This window comes from Grammomys surdaster, unplaced genomic scaffold (assembly GCF_004785775.1).
Source record: "Grammomys surdaster isolate TR1022 unplaced genomic scaffold, NIH_TR_1.0 98, whole genome shotgun sequence".
NCBI classification, from domain to species: Eukaryota; Metazoa; Chordata; class Mammalia; order Rodentia; family Muridae; genus Grammomys; species Grammomys surdaster.
In genome coordinates this window covers 195,808-217,612 of record NW_021604577.1, presented here as the reverse complement: position 1 = coordinate 217,612, position 21,805 = coordinate 195,808, and the positions used below count along the sequence as shown (strand labels likewise).

Sequence of the window (21,805 nt, the reverse complement as noted above, 5' to 3'; positions counted from 1 at the left end):
GTTCTACCTCAGGGATTCCGGGACAGCCCACGACTGTTCGGGCAGGCCCTGGCTTCTGACTTAATCTCTTTATCTCTCCCTAGATCTAAGATTGTACTTTACATAGACGATGTTCTTCTCTGTAGCCCTTCCTTAGAAATTAGCCAAGCTGACACAGCTGCTCTTCTAAATTTCCTTTCCAGTCGGGGCTACAGGGTCTCACCTTCTAAAGTCCAACTGTCCACTCCTCAGGTCACCTATTTGGGACTAACAATTACCCCAATCCACAGGGCTATCACCTTAGATAGAAAGAACCTGATTCAGTCTCTAACTGTTCCTTCTACAAAGGAAGAGATTTTATCATTCCTAGGAATGGCTAGCTTTTTGCATTCCTGGGTTCCTTCCTTTTCCCTACTTTCTCGTCCCTTATATAAAGCAGCATTAGGCCCCACCCATGAACCTCTTCTCAAACCTGTTACTAAGCCCTTTCAAAGAGTCTCTTTAAAGCTCCAGCCTTACATCTCCCAGACCTGACTCATCCTTTTTCCCTCTACGTAACTGAAAAGGAGGGATTTGCCCTTGGAGTCTACGGTCACCAACTGGGACCGTCTTTTGCATCCGTAACATACTTGTCAAAAAGACTAGATCTAACCATCCAGGGATGGGCACCTTGTATTCGTACTTTAGCAGCTGTTGAACTCCTTATTTGAGAATCAAAGAAATTAACCCTGGGATCACCTATAACTGTCCTCTCTTCTCACAACCTGTCACAGCTCCTAATTTATAAAGGCTTACAGACTCTACCTCCCTCCAGGATTCTCTCTCTTCAGGTAGCTCTAACAGAAGACTCCACCCTCACCTTTCAATCATGCCCACCTCTTAATATTTCCAATCTTCTTCCTCGACCTAATACTGACTACTCCCTATCCCACTCCTGTACTGAAACCTTAGAGGAACTATTACCTCATCCTTCACACATACAGGAGGGCACATTTCCTCAAGCCACCTTTACCTGGTATACAGATGGAAGCTCCTTTCTACATGAAGAGGTCAGGAAAGCTGGCTATGCCACAGTGTCAGACGCCAAGGTGGTGGAGGCACAGGCCCTTCCTGCTCATACCACCAACCAACAGGCTGAATTAATAGCCCTTACCTGTGCCTTCCAGCTGGCACAGGGACAATCCCTTAACATCTACACAGATTCCAAATATGCTTTCTGTATCCTCCTGTCCCATGCTGCTATCTGGAAGGAGCATGGGTTACTTACCACAAAAGGAGAATCAGTAACTAATGCAAACCAAATTATGGCCATGCTAAAGGCTTCTCATCTCCCCACAGCTATTGGGATTGTCTACTGCAGATCCCACTGGACGGATGACTCTATTGCCTCCAAGGGAAACAACCAAGCTGATGAGGCAGCTAGAGCTGCAGCCCTTTGGGGCCTAGGCTCATCTCACCCTCCCCAGGAGATTCTTACACTACAACTCACATCCCAACCTACACTCCCCCACACTCGTCAAACTCTGTCCTATCTTCACCAACTCTTTCATCCTAACAGCCAAGCATTGTCTTATTTTGTTAAGACCCACCTACAGCCTACTCCTGAGGACTTAAGTTTCCTAAAATCTATCACTGCTTCTTGCAAAATCTGTCAGATCTCAGATCCCAACTCAAGGTATCATAGCACCCCTTTTCCTACCCATCAGGCTAGAGGTTTCCTTCCTGGAACTGACTGGCAACTTGACTTTATCCATATGCCTGCTGTAAAACATACAAGTACCTCCTGGTCTTGGTGGACACCTTCTTAGGCTGGGTAGAGGCTTTTTCCACAACTAACAAAAGGGCTCAGATAATCTCTGATCTCCTCCTCAGAGAGATCATCCCCCGATTTGGTGTTCCCGCCTCCCTCCAGTCAGACAATGGGCCTGAATTTACTTCCCAAGTTTCTCAAATTCTATCTAAGGCCCTAGACATCCCCTGGCATTTTCATATTCCCTATCACCTTCAATCTTCATGTAAGGTAGAAAGAACTAACCGTTCTTTAAAAACCACTCTTGTCAAGCTGTCACAGGAACTTCAACTTGACTGGGTAAAACTTCCACCACTGGCTCTTTACAGGCTATGAGCCCTTCCCAAGCAGCCTCTCCTCATCTCACCCTTTGAACTCATGTATGGACATCCAGTTATAACTCCTGGTCTTTCACCTAAGTGTTCCCCCCTCCCAGACCATCTGCTCACCCCATTACTTTGCCACCTCTGCTCTCTCTTATGGAACTTTGCTGACCACCATCTACCTCGACCACACACTGTCTCCATCCACTGCCTGTCAACATCGGAGACCAAGTGCTTCTCTCCCCTCCAGATCATCAGACCTCACCTCTCTCTCCCAAATGGCAGAGTCCTTTTAAGGTAATCCTCGTGACCCCTACAGCTGCTAAACTTGAAGGACTCCCCCATTGGGTCCACTTATCTCACCTTAAGCCTTTCACTCCTCCACCTAAAATCAACTCTCCTTCATACACGTCAACTCTAACAGGACTGTGCTCTATTAAGCTCCAGAGGACATCAAGATCACCCACCTTGTCCTCAATCCCAGAAAATTAGACTCTATTCCGGCAGCCGAGCTTGACCTCACTGGACTAGACATATGCTTCTCATTCTCCCCCTGTTGTTTGTTTCTATCCAGGTCAGCCCTTACATCTGGATGTTCGAGGTTCAAGAGACACCCACAGATAACAAACAGTCTTTCCAAACAGGGTCAAGAAACTGCTCCATAGCCGAATGCCAAGAACCAATCCAAATTGCCACCATCCCTATATCTGTTATCCCATCTAAATATTATGCTCTCTATACTTGCTTTCTTTTTGTCCAGATAGAAGAGTATTGGTCTTGTCAGACACATATGCTAGGTTCACGGACCAACCGCTTCTTCTACCAACACTGCAAGACACTCGTTTCTACATACAAGACCCACGGGATTCCAGTTGTGGTGCTTCAGAACTGACAGGTGCCAGGTGTCCTGACAGCTAAAGAAGATGGTCTTTGCCAGTTCTCCCAAGAAGAATGCCATTTTTGGGGAACGTGAAACCTCCAGTTCTGAGATTTTTAAAAAAGCCCATATAAAAGCTGATACTCTCCTGTAACACCCTTTTTAGCCATCCTCCTGGTATTATTTCTAACCAATTTTTTAATAAGTTCCTGTTACAGGATTACCAGTTGCTGTCCACAGAAGAGCCTGATACACACATTCACCGAGTGGGCCCCATGGTGAAAAGCCAGCTGCTCCCCCAACAGACTATGCCCCTACACAGCAGGAAGTAGTTTAAGAGACAAGGCGCCCTGACTCCTCTTTCCACCAGCTTCCCCTCTCCTTTTTTTCTTCTCTTTATAATAAGAAAAAGGGAGGTATGTTAGTATTAAAGTCTGAACTCAGAGATGTCACATTCAGGCGACAGGCGACTTCTACATCGTTGCCAAGGCAACCGATATACACTCCCACAATTCACCTGGTTACCTCACCTGTACCTGGGAAAAAAAGCTACGTCATTGTCCATACAAATAGGTGGAACTCCCCTGACCTCACTCTCCCCGCCCCTGCCATCTTCTCCTGTTTCCCTCCCACCCTCCGCCATGAATAAACCCCCTCCCATGGAACTGGCTGGTCTGCTGTGGTCTGTTCTAAGCTGGGCACTGAAATCTTTCATACAGTCCAGGGCCTGTGTGCCGGGCAAGCTTGACAAACATCAGGCCAAACACACTCCATAGAGGAATGGCAGGAGCAAAGGAGGATGGTTTATAAGTGAGCTTGCTCTGCTGATAGCCAGCAGGAGCAGACCGTACTCTCTTCAAATTCGATTTCTTTTAGGAATGACAAAGTGTTATTCATTTTAAGAGAAACCATGAGAATGGTGTGGTTGTAGATGCTTGTAATTACAGCCTTCAAGAGGCTAAGGCAAGAAGATCTCAAGTTCAAAAACAGCCTGGGCTACATAGAGACCCAGGACCCTATCCCGCAAGAGAGTTAGGGAGCGAGTGAGAGGGCAAGAAAGCAAGCAAGTGCGCCAGGTAATAGTACAGAGAGAGAGAGAGAGAGAGAGAGAGAGAGAGAGAGAATAGCTGTCAGTGGGCATTCTTTGATTGGTTAGCATGTAAGCCGTATTTTCCATGCTTTATTAAAAATAGAGAGACCTGGGCTAGAGGGATGGCTCAGTGGTAAAGAGCACTCATTGCTCTTTTAGAGGACCTGAGTTTGTTCCCAGGACCCAACAGGTAGCACAGCCTCCACAGGAACCTGCACACACCCATCCACACACAGACACACATGTAAATAAAATTAAAAAAAATAAGTGGAACAACCTCTCCTTCAGCTAAAGGTGGAGAAAGGGACAAATGTTACTCTCTGTGGAAGGACATGTGAAGAGATTTAACCTATGACTTAAAAAGTTTGAAAACCTGTGAACACTAGCTAACAAAGCAGCGAAAAGCCTGACTGGCCCACTTAGCTTTTCCCGTTCTTTTGAAGGGCTGTGCCCCATTAGGTTTGTTCTGAATTCCCACAACCCCACTGGGGTTTCAAAAGAGGGTGAACTAAGGTCTTATGTGCAATCAAAAATATTTCAAAATCCTATATTTTTTTTATAAAAGAATATAAAAATATATTGGCTTACAGTCTCTTTTTTTCTTTTTTAGATCTCTGTGAGTGTATTGGAAGTTATTCAAAGTTGTCAACACATTAGGAAATTTTTAACATAAGGATTAAACTACCCTCCTACCATAAGCTATGCCAAAACAGCATGGCAGCCCACTCATGCTTGGAGACTGCTACATAAACATAAAAACAACAGAAATGGATAGCATGTTCACTTCCTACTGACCCTCAGCGATGCAATTACTGTCAAGAGTCGAAAGCTGCAGTCTGCACTAATGAATCACGCAGGCACAACTGAACCGCTGTGCTCCCAAAGGGCAACACTTGGATTTGGGCTTAATTTTACAGAAGCCCAACTGGGTCTAACTGTCCTTACCCTCAGTCCTTGTCCCTGTCCATGTTTTCCTTTCCTGTTGTTATGTTATTGATTTCTGTTTCTCCGGGCAGCTGTTCTCTTTCCTCTGAGTTTCTGGGACTGTACAGGCTACATGGAAGTGGCCGGTGAGTCACTTAGCTCCAGAAACGCCTCACTGCTCACAGCCAGGAACCTGCACTTAGCTCTACACTCTGTCAGGAGATTCACCTGACTCAACCAAGAAGATGAGGGTGAGCTTGAAGGATCTCATTTTAAAACTGCAGAGGGCTGTCTAGAGTGATTACAGGTGCTAACCTGTGCTGTCACTGGGCCTTAGTCACCTGCCTTGATAAAAGAATGGAAAAGAATGTTTGTGAAGTCGTCCTGGAGTCTCAGCTCAGAGCTTGCTCCTCTGGTAATGTCCCCTATCTGCACCCTCCTCCACCATGCTTTTACAAGACACATCTGGAGGGCCATTCATCAATGCATAACTGCAGGCTGAAGCTTATTCACATAGCTCAAGATTTTAAATAATCATATATAAACCTCTCTTCTCTCAGTACATTTATATTCTAATGATCTGGCCTCCCCACAAGGCTGGTCCAGGGGAGGTATTTATTTTGCTCTTTTTCAAAGACTACCAGATCAATTCCAATCTAACTAAGCTGGGACTTAGTCTTAGAATAATCTTGGTAAGTTTTTCAAACATCAATGAAGGATTACCCACACAAGTCAGAATTGCTGTGGGTGAAGGAGAGGTTGTCATGTGTATTTGGAAACAGCACCCTTGGTGACTGTGATATGTAGTTCTGGTTAAGAATCCTGGGGTTACAGGCTGCCTGAGGGAAGAGGGGCGGAGCTCAGCACAGAGAGGACCCTCACACCTTTGAAGCAGGTACCCTGAGCTTCTGAGACAGGACTGCTACACGGTAGGTGCTCACTGGATACAAATCACTGGTGATTTGCTTTTTAAATTAGAGTAATGTAAATGTTTACAATTGTTACTGAAATCCCAAAATCCAAACTCTGGAATAGACCTCTCTGTGTGTCTTGTAAACTAGCCAAAAGGCAGATTTTGATCTGAACATCTGGAAAAGTTCTCTCATGCTCAGTTTCTATTCTTTCTTTCTCTCTCTCTCTCTCTCTCTCTCTCTCTCTCTCTCTCTCTCTCTCCTCCCCCTTTCCCTCTCTTTTGGTGGTACCTGTTGTAGGACACTGTCAAACTCAGCCTTGCACATGCTAGACAAATAACCAAGCTTCCCTAGGTTTGATTGGTAAGTGGGGTCCTGTTATTTGGATTTCTTTAAAAGGAAACAATTGTGAACCATAGCAAACTATAAAACTCCATCCCACACTTACCATATACAGCTGACTGACTTTTTCTTGACATTTGACATAGGCTTCGTAGTCTGCGAAGACTTTAAATCTGTTTATGTTTTTTGTAGATGCGGGGTTGGAAGAGAAACAGACAGAACACCTTCATTAACAAAGATCCCTTTAACTTTAAAGTGGATGACATTAACACAGATCCACTTTAACTTATCTTCTGCTTACTGTCAAGCATGCCTGCCTGGATTACCAACAAGAATATTCACCATTTTGTGGTTCTCATATGCAAATATGTCTACATGAGTATGCATGTGAGAGCTGAGGGTATGCGTGGAAAGAGAGAGTACACAAGATGTGAGGCTTACTCTCAAGCCTTAACCATTTGTGGAGGATGCCCCGCCCCCAAGCTTATGATAGACAATCAGATCATAGGTCTGGGCTAAGTTACCTGAGTGGGTTGCTGCTAGTTAGAGATCTTTTTGTCCCATCTTCCCATGTCAAATCATACCATGTTGTAACTCACCTGTCATGATAAAATAACATGTTGATGATGTCTTTGAAGAGGTCAGGCTGATTGGGAGAAAAGAAGCCATTGTCAATTTGGTCAATGACCAGCTTCAGTTCTGGAAGGGCCTCGTAATATTCTTTGGCCTCATACCTGTAGTGAAAGGGAGGTGGGAAGGAAAGAAAAGGCCATGTCAGTGTGTGTGATGAGCAGAACACCAGATACTGGATTCACATGAAGTACACACTGAAACATTAGTATTTATAGAAGTCATTACAGATTTCAACATGGGTACAAATTAATTTTTAAAACTAGATCCTAATCAATCTCCTTCCAAATGATTCCTTTTTTATACTAAAAAGCATTAAGAGCAATAGATTATGAAAATTCTAGTCTAATCTGACAGAATATGGTAAGGCTTATTTTAAAGCTGACTATGGTTTAAATAGCACGGTATTAGGGGAACTAGCTGAACTAGCTGTTTTCTTTGAACCCTGATTCATAAAACTTGATGTTACTGACTGAAACTTACTTCTAAGGGTCAGAACATATATTTAACATCCTCTGAATTTCCTAGGGTTCTTTGGGTTCTGTCTTGTACTTAGGTTAATAAACCCAACTAGATATTAAATGGGGACAAATGTTGCTGAGACACATCTCTGTTTACTCTGCCTTGTTTTGGTCCACCACTCAGAGGTCTTAAAGCAGTAGTTCTCAACCTTCCTAGTGCTGCCCTTTAATACAGATCCTCGTGTTGTGGTGACTCCAACCACAAAATTATTTCATTGCTACTTGATAACTGTAATTTTGTGACAGTTGTGAATCATAATGTAAATATCTATGTTTTCTGATGGTCTTAGGTGACCCCTGTGAAAGGGTCAGTCAAACCCCAAAGGGGTCTTAATTTATAGATTGAGAACCACTGTCTTAAAGGAGCACCAGGTATGGTTTAACATGACAAAAACATCTGATTAACTATTGCTTCATCTTTTGATCACAGTAAAAATCCAAACACAGGAAGCTGGATGGCTCACTGAGCTACCATGGCTGGTAGCTATAGGCAACTTGTCCACGCATCGGCCCTAAGCATCCTTTAGTTAACCCTGGCTGAGTAACTAAGGCTACCTGTGGCTATAAGGTCCTGATTTCTCATGTTCTGTTTCTACATCTCATGAGACCAGATCTCAGTGAGATGCCTGCCTGAGGAGTAAGTCCTTGAAGATAATGTCTCTTCCTGGGGGTTATGTGCTCAACAAAAGGGGGCAAGTTTCTCACCCTTTCTTGTCCAAAGCAGCCACATCATCTACCCTCATGCCAAAGATGAACAGGTTTTCCTCCCCAGCTTCCTCTGCCATTTCCACATTGGCCCCATCCATAGTCCCGATGGTCAGGGCCCCGTTCAGCATGAACTTCATGTTGCCTGTCCCAGAGGCCTCCGTGCCTGCAGTGGAAATCTGCTCCGACAGGTCCGTAGCTGGAATGACTATAAGCAGGCCATGTTAACATAATGATTCCCTCCCCCTGGATCCCTAATTTTATGTGAGAATTGACCTAGCTGGCCTTTTGTTGGTGATGCATATGTGCGTATCCTGGTACACCGTCAGTGGGGTACAAGGACAGATCTCACTTTCTCCTTGACCCAGGCGGTTACTATGCTCATTTAGGATGTGCTACGTACCCATTGCCTATATCACTCTTTCTTGGTCTATAAACTGTAAAAGAGTGTCTACTGGTGCTGAGCTATATAAACTGGACATCATCTTTCTCCCTTTTCATCTCTCCATTTTGGCCCATTAAATTCCTGGGCCTTTCCTTAGCTCTTCTTTTTGCAAGGGACTGAATTGTCTTCCCTTGTTCCTTTCCACTGTCCCTGCAATTGACGTGTTTTGTGCCTGGGGCTAGACATTCACTCTCTGCCCCTCTGCCTCATGTACACCCAAAGCAGATCTGCTAAACCTCCAGGTCCCTTCAGCACAAATCAACCCCATGTCTGCATTGTTCTGAGAGCTTATTTGTGGATTATATTTGCAACTCATTTGTAATTTTGGGAACCTGGCTCCTTCCTCTTTATGCAGAGTCATTTAAGCAGTAACCCCATGGGAGCCCAAAATGCCATAAAGAGAAAGTTGACTTTTAGTTTTTTTAATCTCAGAAGTAGGTGAATACACAGTTGGCACTGGCTGGTGGGTGGCCTCTCTGCCAGTATGCCTGTGAATAAGCAAAGGTCCCTGTGGTAAAGAAAGGGACATTGGCTTCCTGCCTGCCTGTCCCTGTGTGGGAACTCAGTGTTTGATTCTTGAGTGCACATCTAAGCCTCGTGCTTTGGCAGCATCGTGTCTGTCCTCATTTAGTGTCACAACATGAACAAATGACAACCCTTCCTCCATGCAGTGACCAGAGGGAGTGAGTGGGGAGCTGATGTTCTCTTGCAAAACCTGGGCTGGCAACTGAAAACCTTCCCTCCCTCTTTCAGAGGACCATGGCCAAACTTCAGCATCTCCACCATCACAGGCTCCTCAGAAAGAAGAACCAGGCACTTGCAAACATAATCAATCGCATGACATCGACCTCATAGGTCACTTGGGTCATTGTAGAAGCCACCTTAGTTTGCCTTCTATTGTGCTACTAGCTCCCTGGGGTCCACTGTCCCATGTCCACCCCAAGTGAGCCCAGATTTTTCCCTTCCCCTCCCCTATGCTTTCCAATGAGGACACCACCTTTTTCAGCAAGAGACACTCTGTAGTTCTCCAAGAAGATGACTTTCAACTTGCTGCCAACCATGGGGTCATTGTTCACCACTTCTGCCACGGAGGTGATCAGCTTTATGATCAGTTTGGCCATGTGATATCCTGGGGCAGCCTTGGGGGAGAACAGCAGTGTGTGGAGAAAAGGTCCCATCGATGAAGAAGGCAAGTAGCAAGAGACTAGTCCCCATGAAATTCAGCCAACTTACTTTGCCACCAATTATGACTGTCCTTGGCACAAAGAACTTCTTAGGGTCTTTCTTGATGCCTTAAAGATGGATACAGACAGAAAGAGAGATGACTGCTGTGGAGGTGGTGAGGCCTACCTAGACGGATGTCTCCACCCCAAGAGGGTTACTGGGGGCTCCAGGGAAACTCACGGTTATACATGGTGATCACATGCAGGCAGTTCAGAAGCTGCCGTTTATACTCATGGATCCTCTTCACATGGACATCAAACATGGAAGATGGGTTGATCTTCACCTTGTACTCCTTTTCCAGAAACTGGGAGAATTTCAGCTTATTTTCCTATGGAGAGTGAACAGGCCAGAGCTCTCCTTACCTGGAAGCCTTGGGTGTCTACTGGAGCCCAAACCCTCAACACCAGGATGAGGGCAGGGACCCATGCCTGATGATCCCACCTGTTTTACTTTGGCTATTTCCCGGAGGAAGATGTCATCACCCACAAAACTGTGGAGCTTCATCAGCTGGCTCAGGTCTTTCACATAATCTTCTCCAATTTTCTATCAATTTAAAGGAAAATGTGATCTTAGCCTGAGACTGTGACCACACACATCATTATAGCAGTGTTTGGTGGTATATGGTAAGTGGCTCTCATGCCTGGCAGTTCACAGCTTGCTTTGCTCACAAAAGAGGTTAGATATTCTATGTGGAAAGAACCTTAAATATAAGAAACTTACGTACAAGGATGATCAAGAGCCCAGTTTCTGTGATATCCCTGAGCTTTGTTATCTTTTATTACTAGTGGATACCCTACTCCATCTGTTGGTTACACAGACACTATTGGCTATGACCTGCTATGTAATTTGCACATCCCTTGTTCAAAATTGAAGAATTTCAAGATGGGGGAATGAACGGATGGCTCCGTGGTTAGAGCACATACTGCTCTTGCAAGGCACCCAAGTTTGGTTCCCAGTACCCATACAGGGAGGCTCACAGTTGGCTGTAATACCAGCTTTGGGAGATATACACCCTATTCTGACCTCCAAGGGCACCTGCACCCATGTGCTTATCCTCTTTCCATAAACACATAACTCAAAAATAAAATAATGGCCGGGTGGTGGTGGTGCACGCCTTTAATCCCAGCACTTGGGAGGCAGAGGCAGGCGGATTTCTGAGTTCGAGAGTTCGAGGCTAGCCTGGTCTACAGAGTGAGTTCCAGGATAGCCAGGGCTACTCAGAGAAACCCTGTCTCGAAAAAAAAATAATAATAATAATTAAAAAAAAAGGATGGCCCTGTTCAACATCATGAGCCACTTACTCAGGAGCCAGTCCTGCCACCGGTGGGGTCTGCCACACACCTCCATTTGCCCCCCCAATCCGATTCCACCAGCCTCCCACTCAGCACCTCCTTTTACCTCTGCTATCAAGTCAGCCAGCCCTGGGTTGCAGAGTAAGAGCCAGCGCCTCGGAGTAATCCCGTTGGTTTTATTTTGGAACTTGTCTGGTTCTAGCTCACTGAAGTCCTTGAATCTGGAGAGAGAAGAGACAAACCACTGACCCTTGCTGAAGTGGGGAGAGTCCTGCTTGCTGGGCAATGTTCAGAGAACATTCTAGAAAGGTAGTCTCAGATTAGATAAAGGTGAAGGGAGGACCTGGCAGTAGCTATATGGCTGTCATTTTAAATAGAAGAGATTCATTTGCGATTCAAAACAATTGCCCCCAATATTTTGTGTTTCTTTTTTAAGAAAACAGTTCTCTCTGTGTATAAGGCAACACTTGAAGAGTTTCCCAGGCCCTTTCTCATCTGGAAGCACACTCTGTACTAGGCAGCATCACTGCACCCATGGGTCTGGGTGAGGCCTGCAGCTCCAGTATCTACACTCACACTTGGGTCTTCACAATGTCTGAGTGGATCTTTGCTACACCGTTCACCGCATGGCAGCCGACAATGCAGAGATGGGCCATGTTGATCCGTTTGCCTCCTTCCTCTTCAATGAGAGACATCCTCCGCATACGGTCGATGTCTTTAGGAAACAAGGCCACGATTCTCTAGGCAAAGGAAGACATAGATCTTGCTGGTCACTGGGGTTTTTAAAGCAGCCCTCGAATGCTATGCATGCCCTGAGCAAAATCTCTGATGGAGTGAGAAGAAACCTTACCAGAGAGGTAGAGCTATTGGCGGAGAAGCCATCTCTCTATTTTACACTTTCAAGGACATGGGTTTAACAGAGCCCCACCCAGACCTAAGTACTTTTATCAGTGACTGAAATATGCCAAGGCCTCCTTCATTTAGGAAGGGAGAACTCTGTGGCCACCCTGGGCAAGTTACAGCTCAATTCTCCCGAGAAGTCAGTGTCTTTCACAATGACTTACATCTAAATGCTTCTGATTGATCTCATAAATGATCTGCAAGTGTCGAGGCAGCAGCTTCTCCACCAGTTCCACTGGCCAGCGCTCCAGGGCCTCTGGGAGTACTGTGTGGTTGGTATAGGCAAAGGTCTTCTTCGTGATCTCCCATGCCTGCAGAAGACAGGGTCAGTTCCTGGCCCTTTAGAGTACACCTCCACAGAGTTAAGTGCTTCTTAGCGCCCACTGTGTGCCACAGGTGTTTCTGAATGTGCACAGTCAGGCGTACTTGATTCTACTGAGTCTGGGTAACACTGTTAAACTTTATTTTTTTTCAGGGAAAGAAAAAGGTTTTTGTAAGACTATCTGAGAAGATACTAGACAGCATTTTGATAAGCCTTCTCTGTTGTCATTCCTTGTCTTTTATTACTAAGTATCAATTAATCAAGGCTGGGGTATAAAACCTTAAGTAACATTTAGCAGACACAAAATAACATTTATAATTTTGACTCCTAGGCTGGGGACGTCACTCAGGCAGTAAAGTTCTGGCTTTAAAAGCATGAGGAGCTGAGTTTGGTCCCCAGCATCCACATCAAACAACAAAATCACTGGGGAGGCAGAGGCAGGAGGATCCCTGGGCTCACTAACCAGCTACCTAATAAGAGACTTTGTCTCAAAAACCAAGGTGGATGGCCCCTGAGGAACAACACCCATAGCTGTCCTCTACATGCAAGCTTGTGCACCAGCGCTCCCACCACACACACATAGAAAACACTGACCCCAAAGCTATTGGGGCACACTTTTAGTTAGCTGTCTTCTGGTGCTAGATTACTTTCAAATCATTTGATAAACAAAATATGTTCAACACAGCATAATCCTTAACATAGCTACTGGTGCCCCCGGCTGCACTTGCTTGCATCTGCTTAGTTTTTAGTTCTATTTGTTGTAGAACGAATGTTAAGGATGGAGATACATTGGCATCAGGGCAAACCATACCTTCAGCTGTGGGAATCTAGCAACAGAAACTTATTTTGAACACAAACAAAGGAGCCTCTCAGGAGTCCTGCAGCCCAGATAGTCTGAACAGTTTAAAGACAAAGAAGCTGGGTTATCCAGACCTTGGACCACGACAATTTTTCAATGTCCACAAAAATCCTCATCAGCTCCGGGATGGCGAGTGCAGGGTGTGTGTCATTCAGCTGGATGGCTACCTGGGTAGAGAAGAGAAGGCGCGGAGGTGAGTGACGGCCCAGGGTCAGGCTTCCTGTCCTCACAAACATCTGGAAGAAGCCCTGAATTCCCAGTTTCTGGGAAACTCTGCCTGCCTAACTTTCTGAGCACCAGAAGAGAGTAAATCTGATGGAAGTCTTCCCTGTGGGCCTCCCCTGTGGCCACAGTCTGAAGTAGAGGATCTCAACCTATAGGTCATGACCCCCTTGGGTCTCAACAACTCTTTCACAGGGATGGCATATCAGATATCCTGTATATCAGATATTTACATTAGGATTCATAACAGCAGCAAAATTACAGTTATGAAGTAGCAATGAAACAATTTTATGGTTGGGGGTCACCACAGCATAAAGAACTGTGTTAAAAGGTTGAACAAAGTGTTAGGAAGGTTGAGAACCACTGGTCTGAACACTCACCTGATCTGGAAAGGCATCAAACACGGTACCCATGCCATCCTTGGAACCGAACTTGGAGGCCTTGAACCGTCGGATGACATCCTGCAGGGTCGCAGCCACCACAAAGTACTCCTGCTTCAGCCTCAGCTCCTTCCCTTCAAAAAACTTCAAGCCAAGGAAACCGAGTGAGAGGGTTGCAATGGAGCTGTGACCAAAATGTGATCAATGTCCCCTGCCTGATGTCTGCGGAGAGGTGACAGGGTGAAGAAGTACCAACTTTTGCTTCCCTGAAACCCTACTCAAATGACAGCCAAGAGTTCTTGGGTGGGTGTCCGGATAAAAGATAAAGAAGTCAGAAGAGACAGAGACGTAGTAACACTTTGGGTGTTTTGTTTGTTTTTAAACAAAGAATTTCTTAATATAGTTTTAAAAAGGGGATCTATTTCTGTTTTTACTTTGAGAGAGAGAAAAAGTGTGTGGGGTGTGTGTGTGTGTGTGTGTGTGTGTGGTCAAGAGCAGCGCCTTCAGAGATCAGAGGAGGGCATCCGATTCCCTGGCATTATAGTTAACAGTTGGTGTAAGCTGATTGTGGGAACAGAACTCAGGTCCTCTGCAAGAGTGGGACCAGCTGTTAACTGTCATCACTCCAGCCCAGTAGAAACATCTCCTGATGGTGAGAAACAGGTGGGCGTGTGGAAATCCAGCCAGAAGATTCAAAAAAGCCAGCTCTTGGCCTGCTAGTGGAGAAGAGCCAAGAGACACTTCAGTTTGTGTATCAGAATTCTCCTGCTGGGACGAGGTATGCTCAGAAACTGGCAGCACTGATTCCTTTGAAAGTAGGGGTACAGATGAAGAGGAAGGTCACTGGAGAGCTGCCTATGGGACAGCTGACCTTGGACCTCAAGATCCTGCAGTTGAGCCATTTCCTTTCCCAACTTGGACAGGAGCAGGATTTTTAGGAGATGGTAAGTCTCCAGTGAAGGCCACAGTTAAGGCCAGGTGCCAATGATCTCATATTGAAAAATGTGTCTGGGGGTGGAGAGTGAAAGTGGATAGGTTGAGTGTTGTCCTCTCCCAACCAGGCTGCCGAACACAGCCAGCCACTGTTGGCTCCACCAGCATCAACTGATCATTCACAGAAACTAACCGGATCAAAATGACGCTGGACGCTGTACTTGTAAGCAAGAATAATGGCAATGCAAGTAGTAGCTGTTCTGTATCCAGGCAAACAGTGTGGTCAGGATGCAAACACACAAGGTCTCAAGGAAATTCAGCTCATAGACACCCATTCCCAGGAGGTCGGGAAGAATGTATACTACCAGAAATGCTGAGCAAACCCAGAACCGCAAGACACAGGAACCTAGAAACCATGACCTCAGATGGGAGGTAAGCACAGCCCTCTGAATGATGGCAGGGATATGAATTTACACTTAGCAAGCACCAGTTGAGGAGTCCTGTGAAGACTGTATTCATACAGAGAGAATGGATGGGAAATGTCCCTGTGATGGAGGTGAGAAGGTGGGGCTTAGGCTTGTCTTTAGAAGTGGGAGAATCAAACAATGGAGAACACAGAAAAATCATAAAGTAGAAACAATTTCATGGTATTACTTCATGAAGTTACAGTTTCCTGAAAATAGATGACTGCTTACCTTCCCAAACTTGTCTTTCCAAACATGTATATCTTTGACAAAAATAAAAGAAACGACAACTTCATTATTAAAATAAAATTGTCTGGGGTAATAGTAACAATGAGACGTTTTAGATGGTAGAATTAAATTTTTTTTAACTTTCATTTACTTTTTTATATAGTTTATTTTTTTTCTGATGGCATAAATAGTGCTGTATGATTTATGATGACAGTATTATTCTAAAAATAATAAAAAGCATCATGACCCTGCTTATGATGGAATTAAGCATCTATGAATCTAGAGAATTCCTCAAGTCCTATAAATGAAATTATCTCTGTCTTTAATAGCGGGGAGATAGAAGTGAGAACATTTTTTTTAAAAAAAAAATTTTTAAGGCACAGTACTTTTAGATCTGGATGATCTAATAATTCTTGGTTTGAGTCCTAAGGATGAGTCAGACTTTGTGAGATAAACACACAGGGTCAGAGTAGTTCCTGGAGATGTGGGTGGGCAGGAGTCCATCCAATGCCCCTGGACTCTTAATGCAGGGCAAAGTCATGGCAGAGGAGCCCAAGCATGGAGACCAATTAGGAGGCAAATCAGGTGTTGCTCAGACTCCAAGTCTGCCCTGCACATGATCAGAAAAGCCTTTTAGGGCCGTAGGCAAAGCACATGACTCACTAGGGGCGGAGCGAGAAGAACAGCAAGATTCTTATAAGGTTGAAGTCTGGACACTGGCTATGGCCATATTTAAGAAGAAAGTTATTCTTTATAACCATAACACACACACACACACACACACACACACACACACACACACACACACACATTATGGACCCACTCTGAAAAAAACAAAGCAATAACAAGACAGTATCTCGAGGGATACTTTAACCCAAAGTCCTACTATTTTTCTTTTAAATCTCATGCTCACTTAATACACCATGTTGATTACTACAGATGAGTATTTCCAAACCAAGTCAGGTGTGGTTCTGATAGACGGTAGTCCCTTCCAGTTACAGAATTCTGTAGACCTGGGGTTGGCTGGTGGAAGACTGCAGACTTGAGTTTGAACACATTCTTACTCTGACCATCATAGGAACAATCTTGTGCTCTTGGATTAGTAACTCCTCTGAAATGCACTGACAGAAATGTGTCTTTCTCCAAAAGAAAAATGACATATCTCATTAGGTTCCTGAAAATGTTACAGCAAATCGTCTTCCCTCCCCTCTTAGAGCCCGTGGTTCATCGTCAAGTGAACATCCAGTCCAAACTGCATTCTGGTCCCTAACGTCTTTGGTTTCTACCATTGTTGTGGGGCAGACTACTAATTTAGCCACCTCTGAAATTATTTCCAAGAAGAATCGTTACATCTTCAAGAACTTAATTTCATCCATAGAAAAGTTGCATTACATATGTTTAAATCAACTAGGAATTTGCAGAGGTCTCTGGAAACCAAGCTTCGCACATAAAACAAATACTCAAACTGTCCACTCTGTAACATCTTTGTCAGTACTTGGAGGCAAATGCAGGAGGATCCTCGAGAGTTCAAGGTTAGCCTGGCTTAGTTAGTGAGCTCCAGGCTATCCAGTGCTAGATAAGAGATCTTGTCTCATAAACAAAACCAGAGCTGAGGAGCAGGCTCAGTGGGTGAAGCACTCGCTGAGGGAATTGGGGGACCTGAGTTTGAATGCCTAGCATGCTTGGGAGTGGGAGTCCTCTGTGATTCCAGTGCTTTTACTGGTAGATGGAAAGTAGAGACAGGAGACTCCCTAGAAGGCAGACTGACATTCAAGGTTATCCTCTGACTTCCACATATATGTCATGGTGCATGCACATGCACATGCACAGACAGACAGACAGGCAGGCAGGCAGGCAGACAGACATATACACATAGCTTTTAGAATAGCATTAAGATAACAAGCTGCAGGAAAAGCTTAAGGATCCAAGCTAATGGCAGAAAAAGCAGGCATTAGTTCTCTCATCTGATTTAAGGACCACCGTGACTTCCCCCAGCCTGGGGACAGAAGACCAGTACGGTGAGTGTGGGAGGAGACTAGGAAGGCAATCTTTCCAATTCTAACTTTGCCAATGAAGATTCTATCTGGACACAAAATCTGCCTTCCTTAACATTTCATTCATCTTTTATATCCAGCTTCTGTTTTGAAATACATCTTTTTGGATCTTCCCAATTGATGGAGCCACTAATCAAATCAAAATACCAATCTGATCTCATGAATTGTACAAATTTGTTTCCATACTTGATGGTGGGAAAAGTTACAGAGGGACGCAGCTTATTCCCCACACATGTTTCATAGGGTACTGGAGAGGCTCTGGGAAGTAAGCTGTCCAAGCTGGCCCTGCGTCACTCACGTTATCATTGGGGTAGAGTACTCTGGAGATATTCTCAGCCAGGTTCCGGTCCAGCACAGCCTGAATGTAGTCTCCAACATTAACTGAAAGGAATGTAGAAAAGCAATAAACAAACAAACTGGCCATTGTTGGAGCAAGTCCCTTGATCTTAACCAACTCCTAAAATTTCTAAAAATCTAAAGGGTTTCAATAAACTTTAACACTGGGCTTCCCAGGAGATTTCAATGCCAGACTGAAGTATAGCTTTAAAAAGTGTCACCCCCACCACAAAGTGCAGCAGGGACAGTTGGCTCTGAGGTCCTGAGAGTGGGAGAGCCAGCCCTGACCCTCACTGCAGCACTCGGGAGAGTGGGGCCTGTCCCTCACCTGGGCAGCACAGTGGAGCTGGTCCTTATGGTGAAGGCCAGGGTAAGCTGGCCCCAAGGGCATCAGAGCAGGAGAGCTGACCCTGCCCCTTGCTGGCTGTAGCATTGGGAGAACTAGCTGGGGTGGTGCTGGATAGTTTGCCCTGGTGTTGTGTGTACAGGAGAGCTGGTGCGCTGACCAACTCGGCTACCACCCAGGCCCAGATCCAAAGCTTTGGATTGGCCAAGCCCAGCATCTACCTTATCTATGAACTGCTAGAACCAGTGAAAGGACTGGTCCTGCAGATCCAAAGCTGCAGGACCTCTATGACACAGGGCAACAACAGGATATCTGAGAGGAGTCCCATGAGAATCCAGTATTGATAGTGTAATAGACCCATGACTCATTGCAATGAACATTTGTAAGTAAAGAAGTGTGTACAAAAGGTTGTACTGTGGGACAACTGTGACACACTGCAGCTTCCACAATGAGACTTTTTTTTAATTCTATCTTGTTTTATTTTCTCTTGAGGGAGATGTTGCAAGGGCAGATCATGGATATGAAGGGACAGGGAGATGAGTGAGATTGGGTTGCATCATGTGAAATTCACAAAGAACCAATAAAATGTTTAAATAATAAAACGTGTTCGATATCAGCAAAAAATAACAATTTAGCCAGGCATGGTGGCATGTTTTTAATCTCAGTACTCAGGAAATAGAGGCAAGACAGTGTGTGTTTAAAGGCCAGCCTGGTATACATAGTGAGTTCCAGACTAGCTAAGGCTACATAGTGACACTTTGTCTCAAACAAACAAACAAACAAGCCTTCTCACTTACTGAAGATCAAAGATCAGACACTCAAGGCTTTTCTCTTAACCTCAATTTGTGTCTAACCTGCCATCAAGATGCAATGTACACAAAGACAGCAGAGACCAGGCTGTACGTACAGTCTTGAAGGTTAAAGTCATTTGGTGCTCGAGCCGACCAGAGGCGCATAGTGTTCACAGTGTTGTTCATATAGCCAGGCACTGGGGTGTCATAAGGCAAGGCCAGGACCACCTGTGGGGTTAAACATCAGCAGTTAGTTTCTCAAGGATGAACAATGGCTGGAGACTGCAATGATCTCTAGTCCTGACTGCACCACATACTCAAATTGTGTAAGTCCTGAGAAGTGTGTCTCAGGACTGGAGGCAGTATTGGAGTCTCTGGGTTACTGGTCCCTCATAGCATTTCTATGTTGAATTCCTATGTGCTTCTTGCTCTGAAGGAGGAACACTGGGAGGGACCGCTGTGGTGTTAGTGGTAGAGAAGGGGTTAAGATAATAAACTACGGTGTAAACACAAAGTGATGCACATGAATGTGGCACCCTGAGGGCAGCAGCTGTGCTCTGTCTGTGTAGGGAGGGCATTCAACGATCTGATGTCAAGTATGCTAAAATTCAACAGAACAGCAAAGTGATGGAGGTACATCCTGCACAGCATTTAAGATGTGCTGTGCTAGCCAGCTCTCTTGATGTTTCGGAATGCTATTTTAGTGACTCCTATAGTGATCTGCCAAGTCAGGTGATAATTAGCTGAGCTGGGTTCAAGATGCCAGCTTTGGAAAGTCTAGCCCCATCTTTGTGACAGCATTTCAGACAGAAGGACAGGGATGTGAACTGCTTTGCAGGATATTTAAAATTCACATGAAAAATGACCCATTTCCATTCCATGTCTTATAAGTATCAAGGTTCATGGAAGAGGAATTGCAGAATGATTGTGTGGGAGGATGTGATGCTTTGTTTGGTCCAGCCCACTCACTGGGACACTATGTAACAAAGCACCCTTATGTCAATATCTATCACAAGGAAGTAAAGGTCTTTGCAGATTTTTATACATATTTTCAAGCAATTTGTCACCAACCAGGAGATGTCATTTGTTTTAGGAATGACTCCTGGTTTAAACAAGACTTGCCTTTCTGCTCCTCCCAGAATTGCAGAGGCTGTCCAAGGAACTTCCAGCTTAGCTCCTTTCAGGGGCTACAAAGAGAACGTGTCCCCTCACCCTCATAGTTCACCCCAAGGCTGTGTATCATCCCTGGGATGCTCCGACAGGTTCAGAACACTACAGCGTTTCCAAAAGGTACGCTTTAGTCCCTGAGCATGACCACTTGCTCAAAGCAGCCCTACAGCCCAGGTTGGAGAACCCTTCCTTGTCCCTCTTCTTCAACGGTGGCAGCAATGTGCCATGAAGATGTCCCTCTTCTTCCTGCTGCTCTCCTCCTTTGTCTTCCCTAGGTTTGCTCCGACACATCACTAGCACAGCTAATTCTGGTATCCACTTCCCTTGGGACCTGAATTACACAATAGCAAACAGCTCCACTTACTGGAAGCCATTCCTTGCATGCTCAGAGTGTGTCTGGCTCCATGCTCTCTGACCTCACCACCTATGAATATGGGGCTGATCCAAGCGATGACTCCCTCATCCATAAAGTCCTGAAGGGTTTTGCCGAGCTCATGTATGTCATCTCTGACCCACAACCTTGGTCCTCTAGATATAGAAACAAGTATTTTCTAATTGAATTTCTAGATTCTCCATGAAAGCAGAGAGCTAAGCATCCAGAGGAGCTTTGTAAAAAACAAAGCAGCAGGCCCCATCATATGAATGGAATGCTTCTGGTATTGATTGTGTAAGCTGGATAATTTTTGGATAGATCAGAAGCTAATGAAGTTGCAGGTACCAAGCTCTATACCACATGCTAATTTTATACCAAATATGTGTACAGTTTCTACTGGTCTGCTCACAGGACAGCATTTGTGACCAAGCATTTGTAACTTGGACTGTGGCCAGATATTTAACCACCATGAAAAAAACAAAATAAAAGAAACAAAACAGAGCCTTACCTTCAAGCCTGAGTCTGTCTATACCCTACATCATTTTATTTGTGTTAGTGTCTCGCCTGTCATTTGAGTTCACATTCAGATAGGAAACATTCTAATGTTTTATTTTTTATGAACTTTGGATATTTGTCTAAGGATTAGCAAAATAAATCAATAGTTAAAAAAAGAAATCAGCTATAAGCCAGGCATGGCAAAGCATGCTAGGGCATTTCATATGTAAGGACATTATCTTAGTGGGTTTTCACTGAGGTTTTAAAGAATGGCTAAGATAAACATCAGCCCAAGAGCATCTGTATTAGGCAAATATATCCAGTGAAGCTGTGCTGATTGGACCAGGCAGCCCAAGAAAAAACAGAGTCATTTATGGGGAGATATGACAACAGAGAATCACAGGACTAGGTATGATTCTGTGACAGGGCCATATGCAAATGGAATGGTGAGACAAATGCCCTTGAAGAAACTGAAGCATCACTTTTCTAGAAGTGACCTGACACATATCACAGATCCCACACAGCACGAGGCTGAAGCCTGGATCATCTTTTGAAAACTGCAGTACTAAAATGTACAATATGGGCTGAGAAAAGGCATTTAAAATGACTCTACTTTGGTATCAAGAACTATTATAGGACCAGAGAGCTAAGCATCCGGAGAGCTAATCATGCTTAGTACGATGGAACTGAATAATCTTGGCAAGCCGACTGCAAAATGACCCTGGTAAATCAGCTAACCTCAGGGAAGTCACTTCTCTCTCTTTCTCTCTTTCTCTCTTTCTTTCTTTCTTTCTTTCTTTCTTTCTTTCTTTCTTTCTTTCTTTCTTTCCTTCCTTCCTTCCTTCCTTCCTTCCTTCCTTCCTCCCTCCCTCCCTCCCTC

At 44.7% G+C, this 21,805-nt stretch overlaps 1 protein-coding gene across 1 annotated transcript in view; it reads right to left on the bottom strand.

Moving 5' to 3' along the window:
• Positions 1 to 21,805, bottom strand: part of Pygl (glycogen phosphorylase L) — a 42,179-nt gene that overhangs the window by 4,236 nt on the left and 16,138 nt on the right. The window contains exons 6-19 of the mRNA XM_028781663.1: positions 19,004 to 19,115; positions 17,713 to 17,795; positions 13,736 to 13,879; positions 13,208 to 13,300; positions 12,117 to 12,263; positions 11,629 to 11,792; positions 11,159 to 11,273; positions 10,202 to 10,303; positions 9,941 to 10,088; positions 9,770 to 9,828; positions 9,534 to 9,675; positions 8,092 to 8,299; positions 6,835 to 6,969; positions 6,342 to 6,408 (exon numbers count right to left, since the gene is read on the bottom strand). Of these exons, the coding sequence (XP_028637496.1) occupies positions 6,342 to 6,408; positions 6,835 to 6,969; positions 8,092 to 8,299; positions 9,534 to 9,675; positions 9,770 to 9,828; positions 9,941 to 10,088; positions 10,202 to 10,303; positions 11,159 to 11,273; positions 11,629 to 11,792; positions 12,117 to 12,263; positions 13,208 to 13,300; positions 13,736 to 13,879; positions 17,713 to 17,795; positions 19,004 to 19,115 (1,719 nt within the window). The remainder of the gene's footprint in view (positions 1 to 6,341; positions 6,409 to 6,834; positions 6,970 to 8,091; positions 8,300 to 9,533; positions 9,676 to 9,769; positions 9,829 to 9,940; positions 10,089 to 10,201; positions 10,304 to 11,158; positions 11,274 to 11,628; positions 11,793 to 12,116; positions 12,264 to 13,207; positions 13,301 to 13,735; positions 13,880 to 17,712; positions 17,796 to 19,003; positions 19,116 to 21,805) is intronic.